General features: G+C 54.6%; 1 protein-coding gene across 6 annotated transcripts in view; it reads left to right on the top strand.

Annotated features, from left to right (window-relative positions):
• Nucleotides 1–21021, top strand: part of LOC125133483 (kallikrein-15-like) — a 38596-nt gene that overhangs the window by 17168 nt on the left and 407 nt on the right. The window contains exons 1-10 of one of the 6 annotated variants that reach the window (XM_047791636.1): nt 189–250; nt 6710–6780; nt 8070–8232; nt 8768–9018; nt 9105–9241; nt 9977–10120; nt 15716–15803; nt 19430–19583; nt 19893–20176; nt 20298–20434. In XM_047791636.1, the coding sequence (XP_047647592.1) occupies nt 6717–6780; nt 8070–8232; nt 8768–9018; nt 9105–9241; nt 9977–10120; nt 15716–15803; nt 19430–19583; nt 19893–20176; nt 20298–20434 (1422 nt within the window). In that variant the 5' untranslated portion in view covers nt 189–250; nt 6710–6716. Of the gene's footprint in view, nt 1–93; nt 251–6709; nt 6781–8069; nt 8233–8767; nt 9019–9104; nt 9242–9976; nt 10121–13749; nt 13820–14133; nt 14237–15715; nt 15804–19429; nt 19584–19892; nt 20177–20297; nt 20435–21021 lie in introns of those variants that run through there. The other 5 variants (XM_047791637.1, XM_047791635.1, XM_047791638.1 and 2 more) reach the window with 5 other exon arrangements.

The raw sequence follows: 21021 nt of genomic DNA, 5'->3' as shown, positions 1-21021 counted from the left end.
CCACTGCACCACGACGGGAACTCCATTTTTTTTTTTTTTTTGGTCTTTTGTTGTTGTTGTTGTTGCTTTTTATTCTTATTTCCTCCATGTCAGCACAATCCAATGGAAATGTAACAGAGCTGTACACTTTAAAATCGTCCAGTAGTGACTGTAGACCTGAAACAAATTGACAGCCAGATGTTTCCAGAAGAGAGAGGTTTACCAGGGATCAGTCAGCCACCATGCAGAACCACGTGCAAGTCCACGCAGGGTAAGAGGAGAACCCTTTTATAGCGGGGGGGGGGGGGGGGGGGAGGAAGTTGGGGCTACAGTAAACAAAGAGCCTCCTGGCTTTTCATTGGCTGAGTCCTTGGCAGGAAAAAAGAGGGTGTTCTTGCTATTGGGCTCTGCTATTGGTTCAAGGGGGTAAGAGCTCCCCCTTCTGGTCTCCAGCTTTATTTCATTAGGGTTTCTGTTGATTAATTTTTGTATAGCCCTTTTTTTTTTTTTTTTTTTTGGTCTTTTTGCCATTTCTTGGGCCGCTCCCACGGCATATGGAGGTTCCCAGGCTAGGGGTCGAATCGGATCTGTAGCCACCGGCCTACACCAGAGCCACAGCAACGCAGGATCCGAGCCGCGTCTGCGACCTACACCCCAGCTCACGGCAACGCCGGATCCTTAACCCACTGAGCGAGGGCAGGGACCGAACCCGCCACCTCATGGTTCCTAGTTGGATTCGTTAACCACTGCGCGACGACGGGAACTCCTGTTGTAGGCCGGTGGCTACAGCTCCGATCTGACCCCTGGCCTGGGAACCTCCATATGCCGCGGGAGCGGCCCAAGAAATGGCAAAAAGACCAAAAAAAAAAAAATAGCAACAACAACAACAAAAGACAAAAAAAGCAAAAGGAAACAGGGAACACTTTTATTTTATTTTTTTGCTTTTTAGGGCTACACTCGTGGCATATGGGAGTTCCCAGACTAGGGTTGAATCAGAGCTACAGCTGCCAGCCTACACCACAGCCACAGCAACACCAGCAGTATCTGCGACTTGCACCACAGCCCACAGAGCAAGACTAGGGATTGAATTTGCATCCTCATGGATACTAGTCAGATTCAGGAATTCCTGAAACAAGCAAAATTTTAATTTTAGTAATATATTTTATTTTAACCCAGTGCTTCCAAATTATGATCATTCCAACCTACAGTCAATATAAAATTATTAATTTTATAATTTGCTTTCTTAAGTACCAAGTCTTGAAAATCTCGTGACTATTTCACACTTATAGCAGCATCTCCATGATAATGCTAAATTTGGGGGGGGGTGAAGGAGAAAAAGATAGCTTTATTGCTTTGCCAGGCAAAGGGGGCCACAGCAGGCCAATGCCTTAAAGACGGTGCCCCCGAATGCTAAATTTTCATCAGGAATTTAAAAATTTTTTTTTGCCGCACCCATGGTATATGGAAGTTCCCCAGGCCAGGGATTGAATCCGAGTCGCAGCTGCGACTTACACAACTCAGGATCCTTAACCTGCTGTGCCACAGCAAGAACTCCTTCATCAGGAATGCTTGATCTTTCTTTTAGAGGCTAGAAGACAGAGTCGAAGAGTTCCCGTGATGGCTCAGTGGTAACGAGCACAACTAGTATCCATGAGGATGTGGGTTCCATCCCTGGCCTCACTCAGTGGGCATTGCCGTGAGCTGTGGCAAGACTCAAAGATGCAGCTCAGATCCTTCGTGGCTGTGGCTGTGCTGTAGGCTGGCAGTTGCAGCTCTGATTGGACCCCTAGCCTGGGAAGCTCCATCTGCCATGAGGGCAGCCCTAAAAACATAGTAATAAAATAAAAATAAAATATAAAGCACTTTAAACAGGACCAGAGTAAGCCCTTGGCATAATGAAATTAATTCGACATTCATTGATTCATCCCATTAAATACGTTTCCTACTCCTGTCCCTACTCGGTGTGGAGTGCTCTTATCAGCTGGAAGGTGTGGCTATTGTTTGATATCATTATTCTCTTTCTCCATCAGTCTTCGTGTCCTGCTCTTTCCTCGTTCTGTCTGTCTGTCCTTGTGTGTCTCTCTCTCTCGGTGTCCGTCTTTGTCTCTCTCTGCGTCTGGTCGATGCGTACACACTGCTCTAGGGGAGGCTCTGAGTTTTCCACAGTGAACAGAAGAGACCCAGGCCCTGCCCCCCAGGGGCTGCTGGGCTGGTGAGAGAAGCAGGTGTTAGAAAAAGAAACTCACAAACAGGAACGCGTTTGTAAATTTTGCCAGGGCTCTGAAGAAGCATGTAGGCAGCTCTGACAAGAAAACAAACAAAACCTAGGAAAATGGGGCCTTGTATTCGATTGAGAGAGAGGTCCGGCAAGGCCCCTCAGAAGAAGTGACACTTGAGATAAGATGAAATGAGAAGTGAGAGTCATCGAGGGTGTGAAGGGAAGCGTGTTGGAGGCATGAGGAACAGACTAGAGGGTGGCCCAGAGGACGGGAGGCTGGGAAGGGGCCTGGAGCCATTCACAGGAGCCATGCCCCTCTGGGAAATCGACTGGGAAGCAGAGGACCCAGTGAGGGGGCTGGGCCAGGAGCGGGGGTGTGGAGGTGGAGAGACCTGGCTGGGTCTGAGTTATGTTTTGGAGATGCCAGCCAAAGGACCAGAAGGTAGGCTAGGGCGACTGAGAGAAGAATCAAAGGTGTGACCTGTGAATGGGGTGACACTATTGGGGGGGGGAGGGCCTTGGGGGCTAGGGGTGGGCCAAGTTGGGGGGAATTAAAAATATCTTTTTTCTCTATATTTAAAATGACTTCCAGGAGTTCCCTGGTGGCCCAACAGTTGGGGATTTGGCCTTGTCACTGCTGTGGCACAGGTTCGATCCCTGGCCCCGGAACTTTATGCTGCAGGCGAAGCCAAAAATAAATAAAAATGACCTCCAGGATGCCTGTACAATCCCTCCATGTCATTTCGTTTTTGCCTCTGTCCGTGCCCATCCCTCTGTCCTTCAGTATTCTGGGCCTCTCTCCCTGTCTCCCTCTGTGTCGCAGTCCGCCTCTGCCTCAGTTTGGGTCCCTAACCCTGTTGTCTCTTAGTCTCTGTACCTCTTTGTCTTATCTCTTCTTCCTGTTAACTTCTGTGTCTCCATTTTTTGTTTGCTTTTTTTTTTTTTGTCTTTTCTAGGGCCGCTCCCCCGGCACATGGAGATTCCCAGGCTAGGGGTCTCTTTGGAGCTGCAGCCACCGGCCTACGCCAGAGCCACAGCAACATGGGATCCAAGCCACATCTGCGACCTACACCACAGCTCACAGCAACACCGGATCCTCAACCCACTGAGCAAGGCCAGGGGCCAAACCCGCATCCTCACGGAGACTAGTCGGGTTCTTAACCCACTGAGCCACAACGGGAACTCCTGTGTCTCTGTTCTTTCTCTCTGTGTGACTCTGCCTCCATCTCTCTGGGTCTCTGTCTCTCCTTGTCTCATATCTCTCTGTCTTTCTCTCTTCCTTCTGTTCCCTTTGGGTGTCTCTGTTTCTCTGTCTCCCCGTCCTCTGTCTCCATCTGTCTCCGTGTCGCTATCGAAAGCCTGTGACTTCATTTTTCTGTCTCTCCCCATCTCTGCCACTCCCCATCCCCCCACCAAGCCCCATTCCAGACTGTTCCCCCCCGCCAGACTGGAAGCGTCTCCGTGGCAGGACCACCTCCCCCCCACATCCTGGACCCATCCCCAAGGACCTGGGTCACCCCTGCCTGACCTCGGGCAGGACAGGACAAAGGACAGGCCACAGAATGGGGTGGAGGGATGTCACACCCATTCCCTCCTACCCGGCTTCCAGCCACGTCCCGTCCCTCTCGCTGGCCTCAATCCGCCTCCTCCCGCCGTCCAGACCTAAGTCATGTCTGGGCTGCTGTGAGACCTGAGCCCACGCTGCACCCTCCTTGGTCCCCTTGGACAGAGCCCCAGGTCCCAAGAGCTGGGCGGGGTCAAGGGGCCGTGGGACCCCAGGAGACCAAACGCAGGCAGCCAGACGGAGCCAGAGCCAGAGGACCAGGCAGACGCTAAGAAGTGGCTAGAGATGGAGGAATCCGAGGGAGACAGAGAGTCGGAGAGACGGAGAGAGGCACAGACGGTCACCCCTCAGCATCCCTGTCATCTGCCCACACAACCCGTCATCAGCGCCGTCCACACCCGCTCCTTAGGTGATCTCACTCACCCCGTGGTTCTAAACACCGCTGTCCCCAGGTGACTCCCCGCTGTTTCTCACCAGCCCTGACCTCCGTCTGCACTGGGGTGCTCCTCCGTCCGCCCTGGGGTGCTCCTCCGTCCAACTGCTCGGCTCCCCAGTGGGCGCCTCCCCCGCGGTCCTCCTCCCCACCCCTCCCAGCGCCTCGGCCCGTGCACGTGTCCGCAGACGGAGCCACAAAAACACCATCCTGGCCTCCTCCTCATCTCCTTCCCCCTGGCCGGCACCTGACTCCCCCATCCCCTCAAATGAGCCCCCCTCCGCCCAATGTGGATTCTCGCGCGCTCTCTTTTTTCTTTTTTGGCCTCCCCTCAGCGTATGGAGTTCCCAGGCCAGGGATCAGATCTGAGCCGCAGTTGCAACCTAAGCCGCAGCTGCAGCAATGGCCGGATCCTTAACCCACTGTGCCAGCCAGGGATCGAACCTGCGTCCCAGCGCACCCAAGACGCTGCCAATCCCATTGCACCCCAGTGAGAACTCCCTGATTCTTGTCTCTTCTCTCTGGACCACAGCACCTCCCACCCGGGCTGTTGCCACCTCCTACCTCTGCACTGGTCTCTCTGCTTCCATCTCACCCCTACCAGCATCCTCTACGCAGGATGTTCTTAAATAATAAATAAGATCATGCTGCTCCTGCCACCTTGTGCTGAAAACCCATTGCAGGAGTTCCCGTTGTGGCGCAGTGGTTAACGAATCCGACTAGGAACCATGAGGTTGTGGGTTCGATCCCTGGCCTCACTCAGTGGGTTAAGGATCCCCTGTTGCCGTGAGCTGTGGTGTAGGTTGCAGACGTGGCTCAGATCCCGCGTTGCTGTGGCTCTGGCGTAGGCCAGTGGCTGCAGCTCCGATTCGACCCCTTGCCTGGGAACCTCCATATGCCGCGGGAGCGGCCCAAAGAAATAGCAAAAAGACCAAAAAAAAAAAAAAAAAACCATTGCACTTAAACCCCGGCATGCATGGTCTCCGTGCATGGTCTGTCCATGCCTCTCCTTGCTCTTCCTGGCACGCACCAACTTCCCTTTTCCCTGCAAGGCTCACCTGCCATGATGGCTCTCAGCCTCAAAGTTGCCTCCTCTGAGACTCCCCGACCACTATAGTTACCCTACTTGACCCCAGGCACCCTCCAGCATCACCCGTGTTCTCTGCTACCAGATATTTGTTTGCCTTTGGTTTGTCGATCTTCCCTGCCCGGGGAGTTTGCTTGTCCCTTCCTGGGTCTCAAGGGTGACAGCAGAGCTCAGAGCACAGCAGGTGCCAGGTTGTTCTTTACATGAGCCAAGACTTCCTCCTGCTCCCAATTATTGCGCATCTCCCACAAGCCTGACACTGAGTCCAGGGGCTTTCCCAGCATTCTCTCTGTCTCTTTTTTGGCCCATTTTTTAAAAAGTTCTATCAAAGTAGAGTTGCTGTACAATACATTGTCTCTTTGGATACATGTTGGGAGGGAGGGAGGAACATTGGTCCCCCCTCCCCCGATTTTATGGATGGGGAAACGGAGGCTCACAGGGCGCAGTCACCTGTCCAGGATTCCGAAGGCAGAACAGGTGATGCCGAGGATTTGAATCTGGGAAGTTTTGCTGGGGCAGCAAAGAGGGATGGAAGCAAGAGAGAATAAGAAAAAGGAAATGAGACAGAGAGAGGAGGGAAAAGGGATAGAGAACCAAGAAGGAAGTAGGAGTGAGGCCAGGGTCCCCCAGGCCCCCTGCTTCCTGACCACAGCCTGGCCCAGGGCTGCTGAGCACGACGAGCTGGGAGCTTGCAGCACCTGACCCCAGGAATGTGTCCCCAGGGGGCAGGCTGGCCCAGCCCAGGAGGCTTATAAGCCCCACGAGGGTGGGGTCGGGGGGGTGGGTGCTTGTTGGAAGCAGCAGGCAGGAGCGCAGCCCAGTGCTGGATTGGGAGATCCCAGGCAGCCAGGTAAGCGTCCCCAGCGCCCCCTAAAAACTCAACAGTCTGTGATCCACTTTCCCTGCAGCTCCGTGTTGTCACTGTGATTCTCAGCCTCTGGACCTCGTGTCTCCAGATCTCATCTCCAAATGGGACTCTCATTAGGAGTGGCTCTCCAGTTTTCTCTGTCTCCCTAAGTCTGTCTCTGAATCTCTCTCTCCATGACCGTGTCTCTGATGACCTCTGATCATCTCGCTCTCTGTCTGTCTCTGTCTTCCCTCCATTCTGAGGGCTCGGTCTCCTGGTTTATGGATGGAGAGACGCTTTCTCCACCCCTCCTCTCCTTCTGGCTCTCTCTCTCTTTCTTTTTTCTCCCTCTCCCCCTCGCTCTTTCTCTCTCTCAGCCTCCGAATTTCTCTAGGTTCTGGGTCTCTGGGCCGGGGTCTTAGATCCTATTCTGTGTGCGTGTTGGAGGGGAGGGGACCCGTGTAGGTTCTTGTCTGCCCAATGAGATTCCGGGAAGGGGGCAGGAAGGGGGGACAAAGAGACAGATGGAACGACTTGGGTCACAGGACCCCAGACTCACCTGAAACTGACCCTCATGCCAGGTGCTGAATGATGACCGCAGCAGGAAACCCCTGGGGCTGGTTCCTGGGGTACCTCCTCCTTGGTATCACAGGTACCTCTGTGTGTGTGTGTGTGTGTGTGTGTGTGTGTGTGTGTGTGTGCGCGCATGTGTGTATCTGCGCCCGAGGCACAGTGTTGGTTACTCTGCAGATGTGACTCAGTGTTCTGCCATGGGACCAAAACTGCGTGAGTGACAGTACTCTGTGACCATTGCGTTCCGGTTGCACGTGTGTAATTCCTCGTATCACAGGGAGTTTGCATGTGTATGACCTGTGCCCTGGAAGTTCATGGCTGTGCGCATCCTTGTGTGTGACGCGATGCAACAGGGTGTGTGGTCCTCCTCGTGAGAGTTGATGCGTGATTGGGAGAAGATTCTAACAGCCTGCGCCTCTCAATATCCTGCGGAGTGACAAGGAGGCGAGGGCATGAGAGATGATGGCCTGAGGACCCGGAGGAGTCTGGAGTGCGGCCAAAAGGGAGATTGTGCTTCTGGGGGAGTTACCCATCGCCGGCGGGGACCCCAGGGACCCATATCATGGAACACTTGTGATGGGGTTTCTGGTTGAGCCAGCTTTTTGCTGCTGTCCAGGAGACTGAACCAGGGAAGGCAAGGCTCTGAGGGCCACAGAGGGCGGCACTGCCTCCTTGAGTGTCTGGCTGTGTCGCCCTTGCCTCTGCCACCTGTGTGCCAGGGTCTGCTGGTGCTGGGAGGCTGTGGCCCCAGTAGTGCACGAACTTGGCGTGGTGCTTTGTTGCATGTGTGTGTGTGTGCGCGTGAGTGAGAGAGATAGAGGGAGAGGTGGCATGCGGGTCCCCAGATATGGATGTGACCCACTCAGCTGAAACTCATCCTGACAAGTGACCCTACCTCGTATACCCTGATCTCCACCCCTTGAACCCTATCCCACCCCAAGGAACCTGACCTGTAGAATAAAAGCCCAGTCCCCAGGAGCCCCAGTCCCACCTCCTGAGCTCAGCTCCTCATTCTTGACTCCACCTCTAAGAGCCAGGCTGCCCTCAGCATCTGACTCCATCCCTGAGGCCCTGACTGCACGTCCTGCACTGTGACACCCCCCACCCCCTGCCCTGCCTCTTGAGTCTGTCCCCCTGCCCTGACCACGCCCCTCTGGACCGAGTCCCCGCCCCCAGAAACCCTGGTTCCACCCTGAGCCCACCATGGCCACGCCCCCTAAAACCAGGACACCCTCCCCCGCCCCAGGAGTGGGTATCCTGCATCCCGGGCGGTTCCTCCCGGCGTGATCACGCCCCTGCACCGATCCCCGCCCCCAGAAGCCCCAGTCCCACTCTGAGCAAATCCCCCGGCCCCGACTCGGTTCTCAGGATCCCTCGCCTTCATTAACGGCGGCCACATCATAAACGGCGAGGACTGCAACCCCCACTCACAGCCCTGGCAGGCAGCACTGTTCCTGGAAGACGACTTTTTCTGCGGGGGCGTCCTGGTGCATCCGCAATGGGTGCTGTCCGCCGCACACTGCTTCCAAAGGTGAGCACGGAGCGGGGTGGGGATGGGGGCGGGACATGGGTCCTAAGGGTCCGTGGAGGCCAGGGGCGTAATAAATTCAATCTCTGGGTACTAAAAGTGCACCCCGCTGTGGAAGAAGGCTCTGTCTGCGAGGGACAGGGTCGCGATCACGCCGGGAGGAATGGCCCAGGATGCAGGATACCTACTCCGGGGGAGGGAGCGGGTCCTGGCTTTAGGGGGCGTGGTCACAATGTAGGGTCGTGGTCAGGGTGGAACCAGGGTTTCTGGGGGCGGGGTCTCTTTGGAAAGACAGAGTCTTGGGTTGAAATCCCAGCTCCGCTGCTGCGTTTACTAGCGAGTTAAGGCAAGCCTTGCCCCCGGATTATCGATTGGGAGTTAGTATTTGAATCACAGCTGCGTAGCTCTTATTGCAGCGCTTAGCAAGGAAGGCGGCCGCGGGGTCGGGGGGGACGGAGATGGGGATGTGGTTGATGGAGAGAATGGAGATAACGGGCGCAGGTGTCCCAGAACTATTCTGTCCACCGCTGGCCCTCAGTTCCTACACCATCGGGCTGGGTCTGCACAATCTTGAGCCCGAACAAGAACCTGGCAGCCAGATGATGGAGGCCAGCCTCTCCATTCAGCACCCAGAATACAACGAGCCGTCTATGGCCAACGACCTCATGCTCATCAAGTTGAAAGAATCGGTGTCGCTGTCTGACACCGTCCGGAACATCAGCGTCGTCTCCCAGTGCCCGACCCCTGGGGATTCTTGCCTCGTTTCCGGCTGGGGTCGGCTGGCCAGTGGTGAGCTCAGGAGGGTGGGTGTGTCTGCCCTCGCCGAGGGGCTCTCCGCCCAGCCAGAGGGGCTGATCCGATGCTCCGCGTCCCAGGCAGACTGCCCCAAGTGCTGCAGTGTGTGAACATCTCCGTGGCTTCTGAGGAGGTCTGCAAGGCGCGCTACGGCCCCGTGTACCACCCCAGCATGTTCTGCGCTGGCGGAGGCCAGGACCAAAAGGACTCCTGCCACGTGAGAGATGGGGGAAGGGGAGGGGGGATCCAGGGAGAGAGGCAGAAGGAAGGGGTGGGGGGGGGCGCACAGTGAGCAACAGAGATATGGGCTGGAGGGGGGGGGGGTGGGATCATTGACAAACGGGGAGAGAGACTGCGAGAAAGAAATAGACACAGAAATGAAGAGAAGCAAAGAAAGAAACAGAGGCATTTCCCTCGTGGCTCAGCAGTCAACGAACCCAAGTAGGAACCATGAGGTTGTGGGTTCAATGCCTGGCCTTGCTCAGTGGGTTAAGGATCTGGTGTTGCCGTGAGCTGTGGTGTGGGTCGCAGATGAGGCTCGGATCCAGTGTTGCTGTGGCTGTGGTGTAGGCCAGTGGCTATGGCTCTGATTGGACTCCTAGCCTACGAACCTCCATATGCGGCGGGTGCAGCCCTAAAACGACAAAAAAAAAAAAAAAAAAAAAGAAGAAGAAGAGGAGGAAGGAAAGGGAGTTCCCTGGTGGCACAGCAGGTTAAGGGTTCGGCGTTGCCACTGCAGGGGCACAGATTTGATCCTTGGCCTGGGAACTTCCATGTGCTATAGAAGAGGCCAAAACCAAACCAAAACAACAACAAAAAAAGGAGGGCACAGAGGTAGGAGTTAGGACATGGGGGAGTAGGATTAGGGGAACTCTGTCAATCATTTTGTTCTTTTCTGATCTCACACGAATCTCCACTCTCTGTGCTTTGGATTCTCATTCTCACACTACAGGGTGACTCTGGGGGCCCCCTTGTCTGCAATGGGTCCCTGCAGGGCCTCGTGTCCTTTGGACAAGCCCAGTGTGGCCAACCCAACGTGCCAGGCGTCTACACCAACCTCTGCAAATTCACGGACTGGATACAGACGACCATCCAGGCCAGTTAACTCCCAGGACTGGGATGCATGAAACGGAACCCCCACATGTAGTCTGCTGAAGGAATTCAGGAATCTGGGTTCCCAGTGCCTTCCTCCCTCAGCCCCAGGAGTCTAGACACCCCCCAACCCCCTCCCGCCCAGGAGTCCCCTCCCACCGAGAGTCTTTTCCTGAACACAGTGCCCCCTAGTGGCACAGGTTAGCCCCGCTTAACCATTGGTAGAGAAAGTGTTTTCCCTGTTTTTTTGTTTTTTAGTTTTTTTGTCCCTTCCCCTAAGGCCAGAAATAAAGTCTATAAGAAGCACAGACTCTGTTCAAACAGCCCTCCTTGCTTTCCTTCCTAGCCAAGGGATTCCAACAAACAGCTTCCCCCTCTTTGGGCCTCAGTTTCCCCATCCAGGAAATGGGAGCCCTGGGGATACAGGGTCCCAAAGGAAGGAGACATCCGGGAGTTTCCTTCATGGCTCAGCGGTTAACAAACCCGACTAGGATCCATGAGGATGTGGGTTCGATCCCTGGCCTTGCTCAGTGGGTTAAGGATCCGGTGTTGCTGTTAGCTGTGGTGTAGGCTGGTAGCTGTAGCCTGGGGGCGTCCATATGCCACAGATGCAGCCCTAAAAAGCAAAAAAAAAAAAAAAAAAGCGGGGGGAGACCTCCATGGGAGGTTAGGAGAAATGGATTCTGTGGCTGTTGTCCTTTCTGAAAAGTCAAATCAGCAAATGGCAAAAAATTGGAATTCCTCCTTCGGTTTATTTAGCCTTAGTTGACTTATTTAGGTTTCATCTTCTTAAATGCATTTTAAGACTCCTTAATTTGGGGAGTTCCCATTGTGGCTCAGCAGGTTAAGAACCCAACTAGTACCCATGGGGATTCAGGTTCAATTCCTGGCCTCGAGCAGTGGGTTAAGGACCCGGAGTTTCTGTGAGCTGTGGTGTAGATCACAGACGTGGCTCAGATCCCGCATTGCTGTGGCTGTGGTGTAGGTCGGCAGCTACAGCTCCGATTGGACCCCTAGCCTGGGAACCTCCATATGCCTCAGGTGTAGCCCTAAAAAGACAAAAAAATATATACTTAAAAAATAATAATAGGGAGTTCCCATCATGGTGCAGCAGAATCGAATCTGGCTAGAAACCATGAAGTTGCAGGTTCAATCCCTGGCCTCGCTCAGTGGGTTAAGGATCTGATGTTGCCATGAGCTGTGGTGCAGATCGAAGAAGCCGCTTGGATCCTGTGTTTCTGTGGCTGTGGTGTAGGCTCGCAGCGGTAGCTCTGATTTGACCCCTAGCCTGGAAACCTCCATATGCCACGAGTGCGGCCCTAAAAATTAAAAAAATTTAAAAATTTAAATTAAAAAAACCGTAATAGCCAAATCGGAAACAACCCAAATGTCCATGAAGAGGCGAATGGACGCTCTATGAACTGTCCATTCAATGGAACGTTATTCCTTAATAAAAGGAACAAAGTGTTGATATGTACATAGGACAATAGAGAAGCATCTCAAAATCCCTGTGCTGAGGGAAAGAAGCCAGACACTAAATGTCTACTATGATTCTGCTTGTGTGTGGAAGTCTAGAACAGGCAAAATGAATCAATGGTGCCTGGCTGCTGGGCTGGAAGGGACGGGTAGGTGCAGAAACTGGCCGTGATGTCTGTCTGCTGAGCCCTGAGTAATAAAACCCTGTCTCTGACTCAGAGTCTGGTGCGTCCTGCCCCTACCCAGGAAACCGAGGCCAGCGACCGTGTTTGTCTATATGTCAGTAACATCCGAGACCCTTCAGAGTTCTTATTGTTTTGTTTTGTTTTTCTTTTTAGGGCCGCACCCGCGGCATATGGAGGTTCCCGGGCAAAGGGATGAATCAGAGCCGCAGCTGCCAGCCTACACCGAAGCCACAGCAACACGGGTCCGAGCCGTGTCTGTGATCTACACCCGAGCTCACGGCAACCCCGGATCCTTTACCCACTGATTGAGGCCAGGGATCGAACCCACATCCTCATGGATCCTAGTCAGGTTCATTATTGCTAAGCCACGATGGGAGCGTCCTTCTTCGTCGGATTCTTAACCCACTGAGCCACCACGGGAACTCCCCCTTCAGAGTTCTTGACATTTGGGCACTGAAGCTGCACTGGGCCAGATGGAGCTGAAGGCGGGCAGGGGACCTGGCTAGGGGGGGCAATGTGGTGGGGAAAGGGACAGGCCGGGACGGAGCTGAACTTTGGGGAAGAGGGGCGTGAACTCCCACCCATTCGTCCGCACCCTCCAACATGCTCTTCATCTTGGCCCCTCCCTGTGGGGAAAGTACGGGTTACCTCCGGGCCCCAGGACAGACCTCAGGCTCTTGGCCACATCAGACCCACCCCTCAGATCTTCAGGCCACGCCCTCCACCCAGCCTCCCCACCCCCCAGTCTCCTCCCCTTCATCAGGATCTTTCCGTAGATCTGCTTCAGCCAGACGTCAGGATCCAGACTCCAGACCCAAACTCCAGAAGCCAGACTCCAAAGCCTGATTCCAGACTCCCCAACTCAGAATTCAGATTTGGAGGGCCAGACCCAGAGATCTGGATCCAGACGCCAAGATCCAGAAACCAGGAAGTCTGGAACCCAAAGATCCAGGATCGGTTGTGGAGATCTAGACTCTACTGTCTAGAATCCAGAATCAGAGATCCATGGTCCAGAATCACGAATAGACAGTCCTGGGAGTTCCCGTCATGGCACAGTGGAAACAAATCCAACTAGGAATCATGAGGCTGCAGGTTCAATCCCTGGCCTCGCTCATGTGGGTTAAGGATCCGGTGTTGCCTAGAGCTGTGGCGTAGGTCATAGACACAGCTCAGATCCTGTGTTGCCATGGCTGTGGTGTAGACTGGCAGCAGTAGCTCCAATTAGACCTCTAGCCTGGGAACCTCCATATACTTTGGGTACGGCTCTAAAAAAAAAATGCAAAAAAACGAGAAAAGAATAGAGTCCAGAATCCAGAATCAGGGATCCTAGTCCAGGCCCTGAATCCAAGATTCAGTGCTCTAGTCCAGGCACAAGAAGCATGCTTCTAGAATCCAGTTTCTACCCTCCAGTTCAGATTACACACTCCAGACTCCTGGCTCTGTATTTTTTTTTGGGGGGGGGGCTCTTTTTGTCTCTTTAGGACTGCACCCACGGCATATGGAAGTTTCCAGGCTAGGGGTCGAATCAGAGCTACAGCTGCTGGCCTACACCACAGCCACAGCAATGCGGGATCCGAGCGCGACCTACACCACAGCTCATGGCAACGCCAGATCCTTAACCTGTTGAGAGAGGCCAGGGATCGAACCTGTGTCCTCATGGATGCTAGTCGGGTTCCGCTAACCACGGAGCCACAACGAGAACTCTACGGCTCTGTATTTTTATCTCCTCTGATTTCCCCCTGCTTGCCGTCCTGCCTCCTCCCCCTTGATGAACTGCCCCTGGTAGGGAGGTTCCTCCCCACAGACTCTGCCCAAAGCTTCAGCCTAATAAATGCTCATTAGGCCTTGTCCCCCGCCCCACCAGCCGTCTAGGCGTCCCTGCCTGTAAACCCGACTCTCAGCCACCTCCCACCCCACCCTACCTTCCCACCCCCCCCAGACCCGGGTGGGGCTGGGAGCTTATAAATTCAGGCATTCAAGTGTCTGCTCCTTTTCTTCTGGCATCCACGCCGCCCCAGATACTGCAGGAGGATCTGGAGGGGGTGAGACCTTTGAGATGGGGCAGGGGGGTTGGAGCGAGTAGAGACCTGGGTCTGCCCTGGTCTAGGGTGGACCTGGGAGGCCCTGGTTCCGGGGAGCAGACACGGACCGCTCTGAGGGAGCTGAGGTCAAGGGCACCTGGGTAGGGCCAGGTGTCCTTCACTGAGGCCCTGCATTGAACCTGAACCAAGAAAACGTCCTGGAGATGCCGAAGGCGCTGTAGCGGGATGGGCGGGGGGAGGGGGCGGGATCGAGGGAGTCGGAAGGCTGTCTTGTACCAGAGCCAAGAACAAGATCATGAGTTGTCACGGGTGCAGGGCAGCTCAGCACAACCTCCCCGAGTCCTCCTGTATGCCGGGCTCCTAGTTGGGCAGGACTGGGGACCCAGAGAGGACCCCAAGCCAAGTGAACCAGAACAGGTACGGTAGGACCCAGAAAAGATACCTGATACCTGTTAAGTATCAGGGTCTCCCAGGAGTTCCTGTTATGGCTCAGTGGTTAACAAACCTGAGGACCTGACTCGTAACCACGGGGACGCAGGTTCGATCCCTCGCCTCACTCAGTGGGTTAAGGATCCGGTGTTGCTGTGAGCTGTCGTGTAGGTTGAAGACATGGCTTGGATCCCGTGTGGCGTAGGCTGTGGCGTAGGCTGACGGCTATAGCTCTGATTTGACCCCTAGCCGGGGAACCTCCATATGCCGCAGGTGTGGCCCTAAAAAGTAAAAAAAAATTATCAAGGTCTCCCAGATGAGGGGAGGGCTAAGCCTCAGAGGACAAATATGAATTTGGAAGTAGGACTTTCATTCATTCCTAAATCCCTGCACTGGGCAGTGCTGGGGAGCCAGGGTCCGGCCAGGCCAGGCCTGCCCTCAGGGGGTTCTTGTGCTGGTTGGAGAGGCAGAGACCATTGATCTGGGGACGTCAGAAAAAGCCTTAAGGAGAAAGCGGCCATTGACGGGAACAGCATAGTTGGGAGAAGGAACAGCCTGTGCAAAAGTGCAGAGGCATGAGATTGCAGGTGGAAAGATGGAAGAATGGGCTGCAGCTAAAGGACAAGGTCATGAGAGATCCGGCCAGAGGGGCTGCAAGGGAAGAAGCCACTCCTGTCCTTGAAAGTGAGGCTGCGGGGGTGGGTGGCTGGGACGTTATCCTGGGAGCGCTGGGAGTCTGTGAGGGCTGTGAAAAGGGACCTGGTCAACTCGGGGTGTAGAAAGACTCTGTGGGGCCGTGTAAGGGGACAGGCTGATGGGGGTGGTGAGACTTGAGTGGAGGGACAGGCTTAGGGAGGACCGGAGAGGACACGAGGCAGGATAGCGAGTGCAGAAAGACCGAATCCTGAGCCCGAGCCTTGGGGCAAACAGATGGGGTTGGTGTCTGCCAAGGTTGGAGGGCACCTGGGGGGTCTGTCCCTGTGCCTGGAGGAACAGCAGACCCTTGGGAGATGGAGAATCCCAGAGGAGGAGCATGTTGGGCTGGAGAACAAAGATGGTGAAAAGGAGGGGGTGCTTAGAGCCAGTTCCCCTTGTGGCTCAGTGGGTTAAGAACCCGACTAGTATCCATGAGGACCTGGGTTCAATCCCTGGCCTCGCCCTGTGGGTTAGGAATCCTGCGTTGCTGTGGCTGTGGTATAAGTGGGCAGCGCAACAGGATTGATGGCGTCTCTGCCAATCGAACCACCTCAAGGCAGGTTCGATCCCCAGCTGCATTGCTGTTGTGCAGGCCGCAACAGCAGCTCAGATCTGATCTCTGGAACTCCAACGGCAGGGCCAGGGCGGCCAGAAAAGAGAAGACAGACAGACAGAGAGCGAGGGAGCAGGTGGGATGAGCTTGTGTTTGGAGGGATCCAGGTGGGGGCGGGAGGGTCCAGGCTCAACCAATCCATTCTCTCCCGCCCCCAGACTTCCGCCCCGAGCCCTGGCTCCTCCTCCACAATGGGGCTGCTTCTCACGTCTCACCTCATCTTCTCTTTCCTGCTGACCTGTGCAGGTGAGGTGGGCCCAGGGTCTGGGGGAGTGTGGGGCCCCCCCAATCCACCAGCATGCCCGGGGTGCAGTGTTCCAGCCCCTCCCCCACCATCTACTGATCCGCCAACCCACCCCCACCCCAGCTACCCGCCAAGGTCCCTGGGTCCTCACCCTACTCCAGGAGCGGTCTGTCGGGGGCTTGGGGCTGTTCTGGAGTCCCCATGACAGTGAACATGGCCCTGGGGTGACACAGACCCGAGCTGGAATTCAAGGGCTGCCCCTTCCTTGCTGTGTGACTTCAAGGAATTGCTTCACCTCTCTGGTCCTTGAGTACCTTCTCTGGAAGCTCCAACCTGCAGCCATAATGGGGAGGGTTCAGCAACACAATTAGGTAAAGCTGGTATAAGACCCATTAAACAAATGCTGAGAGGCTCAAGAACACAAAGTCTGGGTTCAAATTCTGCCGCTGCTGCTTTCTAATTACTTAACATCTCTGTGACTCGGGTTCCCTAACTGTACCGTGGGGATAGGAAACACAGGCCATCTCACGCAGTTGTGAGAATTAAGTTCATGGTCCTGGAAGTTCCCGTTATGGGTAACAAGACCAACAAGGATCCATGAGGTTGCGGGTTCGATCCCTGGCCTCGCTCAGTGGGTGAAGGATCCAGTGTTGCCATGAGCTGGGGTGTAGGTCACAGATGAGGCTCGGATCCCACGTTGCTGTGGCTGTGGTGTAGACTGGCAGCAGCTGTAGCTCCAATTCGACCCCTAGCCTGGGAACTTCCATATGCCACGGGTGCGGCCCTAAAAAGCAACAACAAAATGTGGTCCTGGCCCCAGGGTAGTGCCCCGTAAGGGTGGGTGATGCTGGGCATTTGGTTTATACCAGGTCCTGAGCTTGGGGCTTAGGGGCTTGCGCGCTTCTGGCCTCATTTGACAGGGAAGGGATTTGCAGCTCCAGGAGGGGCAATCATCAGGTCAAGGTGACCCCTGGTGGCTCCAGACCACATTCAGCCACCACCATTCATGGAGAAATGAATTGTAACCTGACGCCTCCACCCTGGAGACGCTGAAGGCGGACTTTTATTACCCACCCAACCCCAGATGACCCTCACTCCTGGGGGCCCCTCAGATCCCACCCCCCGCCCCGCTGCCAGCCTCCCCTGGGGCTCCGAGCTCTCCCCTCCCTGCCCCCTGCCCGCCCGCTGCACCCAGCTGGGGCCCCCGCCCTCCACCAGCTTGGACTGGCCAGGAGCGGCCTCGGTGGCCAGCTGTTCAGCCCGCACCCTCTCTGTCCTTGTTTGTAGGACAACCCCACCCTTCCCTTGCTAAGCCCCTTGTCCACCACATCCGCGTTCCCCCCTGCCTTGCCAGGGCCCTTGGCCCCGTTCCTGACCCTGGTGGGGAGAGTGTGGGCATTTGGTGTGACTATGCAAATGGGGTGAGTGTCTGTGCTGGCTGTGACTTTGAAGGGACATATCCACGTCCCAGCATAGGGGGTCATGGTCCTGTGATCTTTTTATTTTATTTTTATTTTTTTGCTTTTTTTAGGGCCACACTTGCAGCATATGGAGATTCCCAGGCTACCGGTCGAATCGGAGCTATAGCTGCCGCCAGTCTACACCACAGCCCCAGCAACGCAGGGTCCTCGCTGCATCTGTGACCTACACCACAGCTCATGGCAACTCCAGATCCTTAACCCGCTGAGCGAGGCCGGGGATCGAACCTGCATCCTCATGGATGCTAGTCAGATTCATTACCCACTGAGGCATGATGGGAACTCCATGGTCCTGTGGTCTTGACACATCTCTGTGCAGGGTGCACTGTGGTGGGTGGGTGGGTGTCCACATCCAGCTTATCTGTGAGAACCAGGTCCCCAGCTCTGAAACTTGATGAGTGACCTTGAACGCCAAGTGACTTGGGGGCAGATCTAGAGGTGGATAACTATGTCCTGTTCTAGCTGCCTGTGTCTCCAGCAACATGTCTTTGACCTTGAATGCCACCTCTGTGTCTGATGTTTCTCTGGGTCCAATCTAGGGAGTCTACATCTGAGCTCTGGGACAGGTCGGTTCTTTAACTTTGAAGCTCTGCAAAGAGGCTTGGGGATGAATCTTAGTTTTGACCTTGACTCTCTCCACCTGCACATACATCTGACTTACTTAGGCTAAGTTCACACTCAAACGTCTGCACGTACATGCACATAAATAAATCTGCACGTCCTTTGTTTAAAATAACTCCAGGTGTTCCCATCATGGCTCAGTGGAAATGAATCTGACTAGTAACCATGAGGATGCAAGTTCGATCCCTGGCCTTGCTCCATGGGTTAAGGATCTGGCGTTGCTACGAGCTGTGGTGTAGGTCACAGATGCAGCCCAGATCTGGCATTGCTGTGGCTGTGGTGTGGCATTGCTGTGGCTGGGAACCTCCATATGCTGTGGGTGCAGCCCTAAAAAAAAAAGAAAAAAAAAAGAAAAGAAAAGAACTTGGGAGTTCTCTTGTGGCACAGCAGGTTAAGAATCCAGTATTGTCCCTGCTGTGGCTGGGTCTCTGCTGTGGCATGGGTTTGATCCCTGCCCTGGGAATTTCCACATGCCATGGGCATAGCCAAAAAATGAAAATAAAATAACTAATATTTATTAGGTAATCCATGTGCCAGACATCATAGTCTCACTTTCCCTCTTTCTCCCCAATTTAATTCTTGCAATAATCCCATTATATAGATGAGGAAATAGAGGCACAGAGAGATCAGTTTGCTTAAAGTCCTAGAGAGAGTATGTTTGGATCCAGGGGGCTTTACACTAGATGTCACCACTATACTCCAGACCCATGTTGGTGACAAGTCTTTGGGGGCCCACTTGTATATCAAGAGTTTCTCCCCATAGACCCTTATTAAGGACTCACCTTGTTCAGACCCCATGGCCAAGTGCACAAACCTGTGACCTAGTATATGCAGCTCCGCCCTGGAAATTTAGGTCTGAGCTCCTATGTCCAAATCTGTGTGTGTGTGTGTGTGTGTGCGTGTGTGCACGTGCACAGGCACACTTGTGTCTGAACTGTCCCTGATCCTATATACATGTGAACTTCTGTGCTGGGATTCCTGAAGCTGCAACCCATGTACCTGCCAGTGAATTTCAGCTTCAAGCGCTGCCCTTATCAGCTGCTAAGTTCGGAAGACTGATCGTGCCTGTGTATTTGCCCTTGACCTTGCGTGGCCACATCTGCGTCCTTGTAAGACACACTGTGTTTGGCTGAGACGTCCAGACTCTGGAGCCAAGACTGTGTGTCATACATATTAAGTGGTCACATCTTTTTGATGTCTGTGACAGCTCGATGACCTTTAATGGCTGGTTCCAAGTGGCCATCTCTCTGGACCTGTATTCATCATCCTTGCCTTCACTCTTAATCACAGAGGACTCTTGCCCTCTGCCCTTTTCCTTGTCCTCTTTTTCCCAGAGCCCTGTAGCAAATGGGTGGGGGCTGAGGGCAGAGGGACAGTTCTGGGGACAGCAGTGGTCAAAGCTAGAGAGAAGGCAGTGCTTAACAAGTCTTAAGAAGTTGGGAGAAGACACGGGTGGAAAGTAGGTAGTGAGGACTCGGGGAAGGAAAAGAACTTTGTCCTCAAGGATCTTCCTCTGTCCCCTCCCCCAGGGGCCCAAGATGACAGTGACAAGGCTAGGGGTGAAGAGTGTGCACCCCACTCCCAGCCATGGCAAGTGGCTCTCTTTGAGCACGGACGCTTCAACTGTGGCGCTTCCCTCATTTCCCCGAACTGGGTGCTGACTGCAGCTCACTGCCAAACCCGGTATGAAGGCAGGGCTCACGGTCCTGAGTGGCTTGGCGGGAGGGTCTAGGCTCTGAGAATCTTTGATTCAGAGGAAGAGCTGGAGCCTGGCGGCGGCGGGGGTGGGGGGGATGAGTTCCAGGGGTGTGCATGACTTTGGCACCTTGGTTTCTGAAAGACAGGGGCTGGAACTACTGGCTTCAGGGTCTTGGGGAAAGGGTAATGGGATCTAGAGATACCCAGAGGGCCAGGGAACCCCAAGTGGCATGCTCTTTGACCTTTCTGTCTGCTCTTCACTCCGCTTGCGGGTAACTACTCGCCCGCGCACAGCGGCATGAGAGTGCGCTTGGGTGAGCACAATCTGCGAAAGCGCGATGGCCCCGAGCAACTGCGGGCTGTTGCTCGCATCATCCCACATCCTCGTTACGAAGAAAGAAGCCACCGCCACGATGTCATGTTGCTGCGTCTCCTCCGGCCCGTGCGCCTCTCTGCCAAGGTGCATCCGATCCCGCTGCCCACGCGCTGCCCCCTGCCTGGTGAGGCCTGTGTGGTGTCCGGCTGGGGCCTGGTGTCTGGCAAGGAGCCTGGGGCCACTGGGAGGCCAGAGTCACAAGGTGCGTGAAAGGAGGGAGCTGGATGTCAGGCCTGGAGGATCCTGCTTGCCAGGGCTCTTGGGCAGAGGGGACGAGGGCTTGAGACTTTATGCATTCACTCCAAATCCACTGTCCTCCCCAGTGAGCCTCCCAGATACGCTGCATTGTGGCAACATCAGCGTTATCTCGACTGCATCTTGTAACAAGGACTATCCAGGGTGCCTGTTGAACACCATGGTGTGTGCGGGTGTGGAGGGCGGAGGCACCGACTCCTGTGAGGTCAGAGCTGAGAGGGAGCGGTGGAAGGAGGAGTGAGGGGGGACTGGTTTGGAAGTTGGGATGGGGCCGGGTGGCTTGCTTTGGGCCAGAGGATATGCTGGGGGGTGGAGGGGTGTTATAGATTTGGGGATGGAAAAGGAAGAGCAGTTAGAATGGGGGTGAGATTGCAGTTGAGGTCAGAGAGGTGCTGGGGTTGAGGTGGACCATAGGGTTTGGGAGCAGCATGGGCTGGAGTTGAGAATGAGTGGCTGGAGTTGGTTTGATTTCAGGTGAGAAAGACATCAGGGTTGAATTGGGGATGGGGGTGCATTGTGTTTGGGATGCAGAAGATGATTGGGGCTGGGATGTCTTGGAAGTGAGGAGGCATGAATTAGGCTAGATTTTGAATGGGAAAGATGTGAGAGTCTATTGGGCTGTGGTTTCAGGGGTGGGGGGGAATTGGACTTGAGGTAGCTGAGTTGTATTGAGCTGTGTTGAGTTGGGTTGGATTGGGTTAAACTGGGTTGGACTGAGTTGAGTTAGGGTGGGTTTGCCTGGGGTGGGATTGGATTGAGTTTTGATTGTGATTCTCAATGGTGATTAGGATG

This window comes from Phacochoerus africanus, chromosome 8 (genome assembly GCF_016906955.1).
Source record: "Phacochoerus africanus isolate WHEZ1 chromosome 8, ROS_Pafr_v1, whole genome shotgun sequence".
NCBI lineage: Eukaryota > Metazoa > Chordata > Mammalia > Artiodactyla > Suidae > Phacochoerus > Phacochoerus africanus.
The sequence above is the reverse complement of the archived record's forward strand: the minus strand, read 5'-3'. Positions and strand labels throughout refer to the sequence as shown.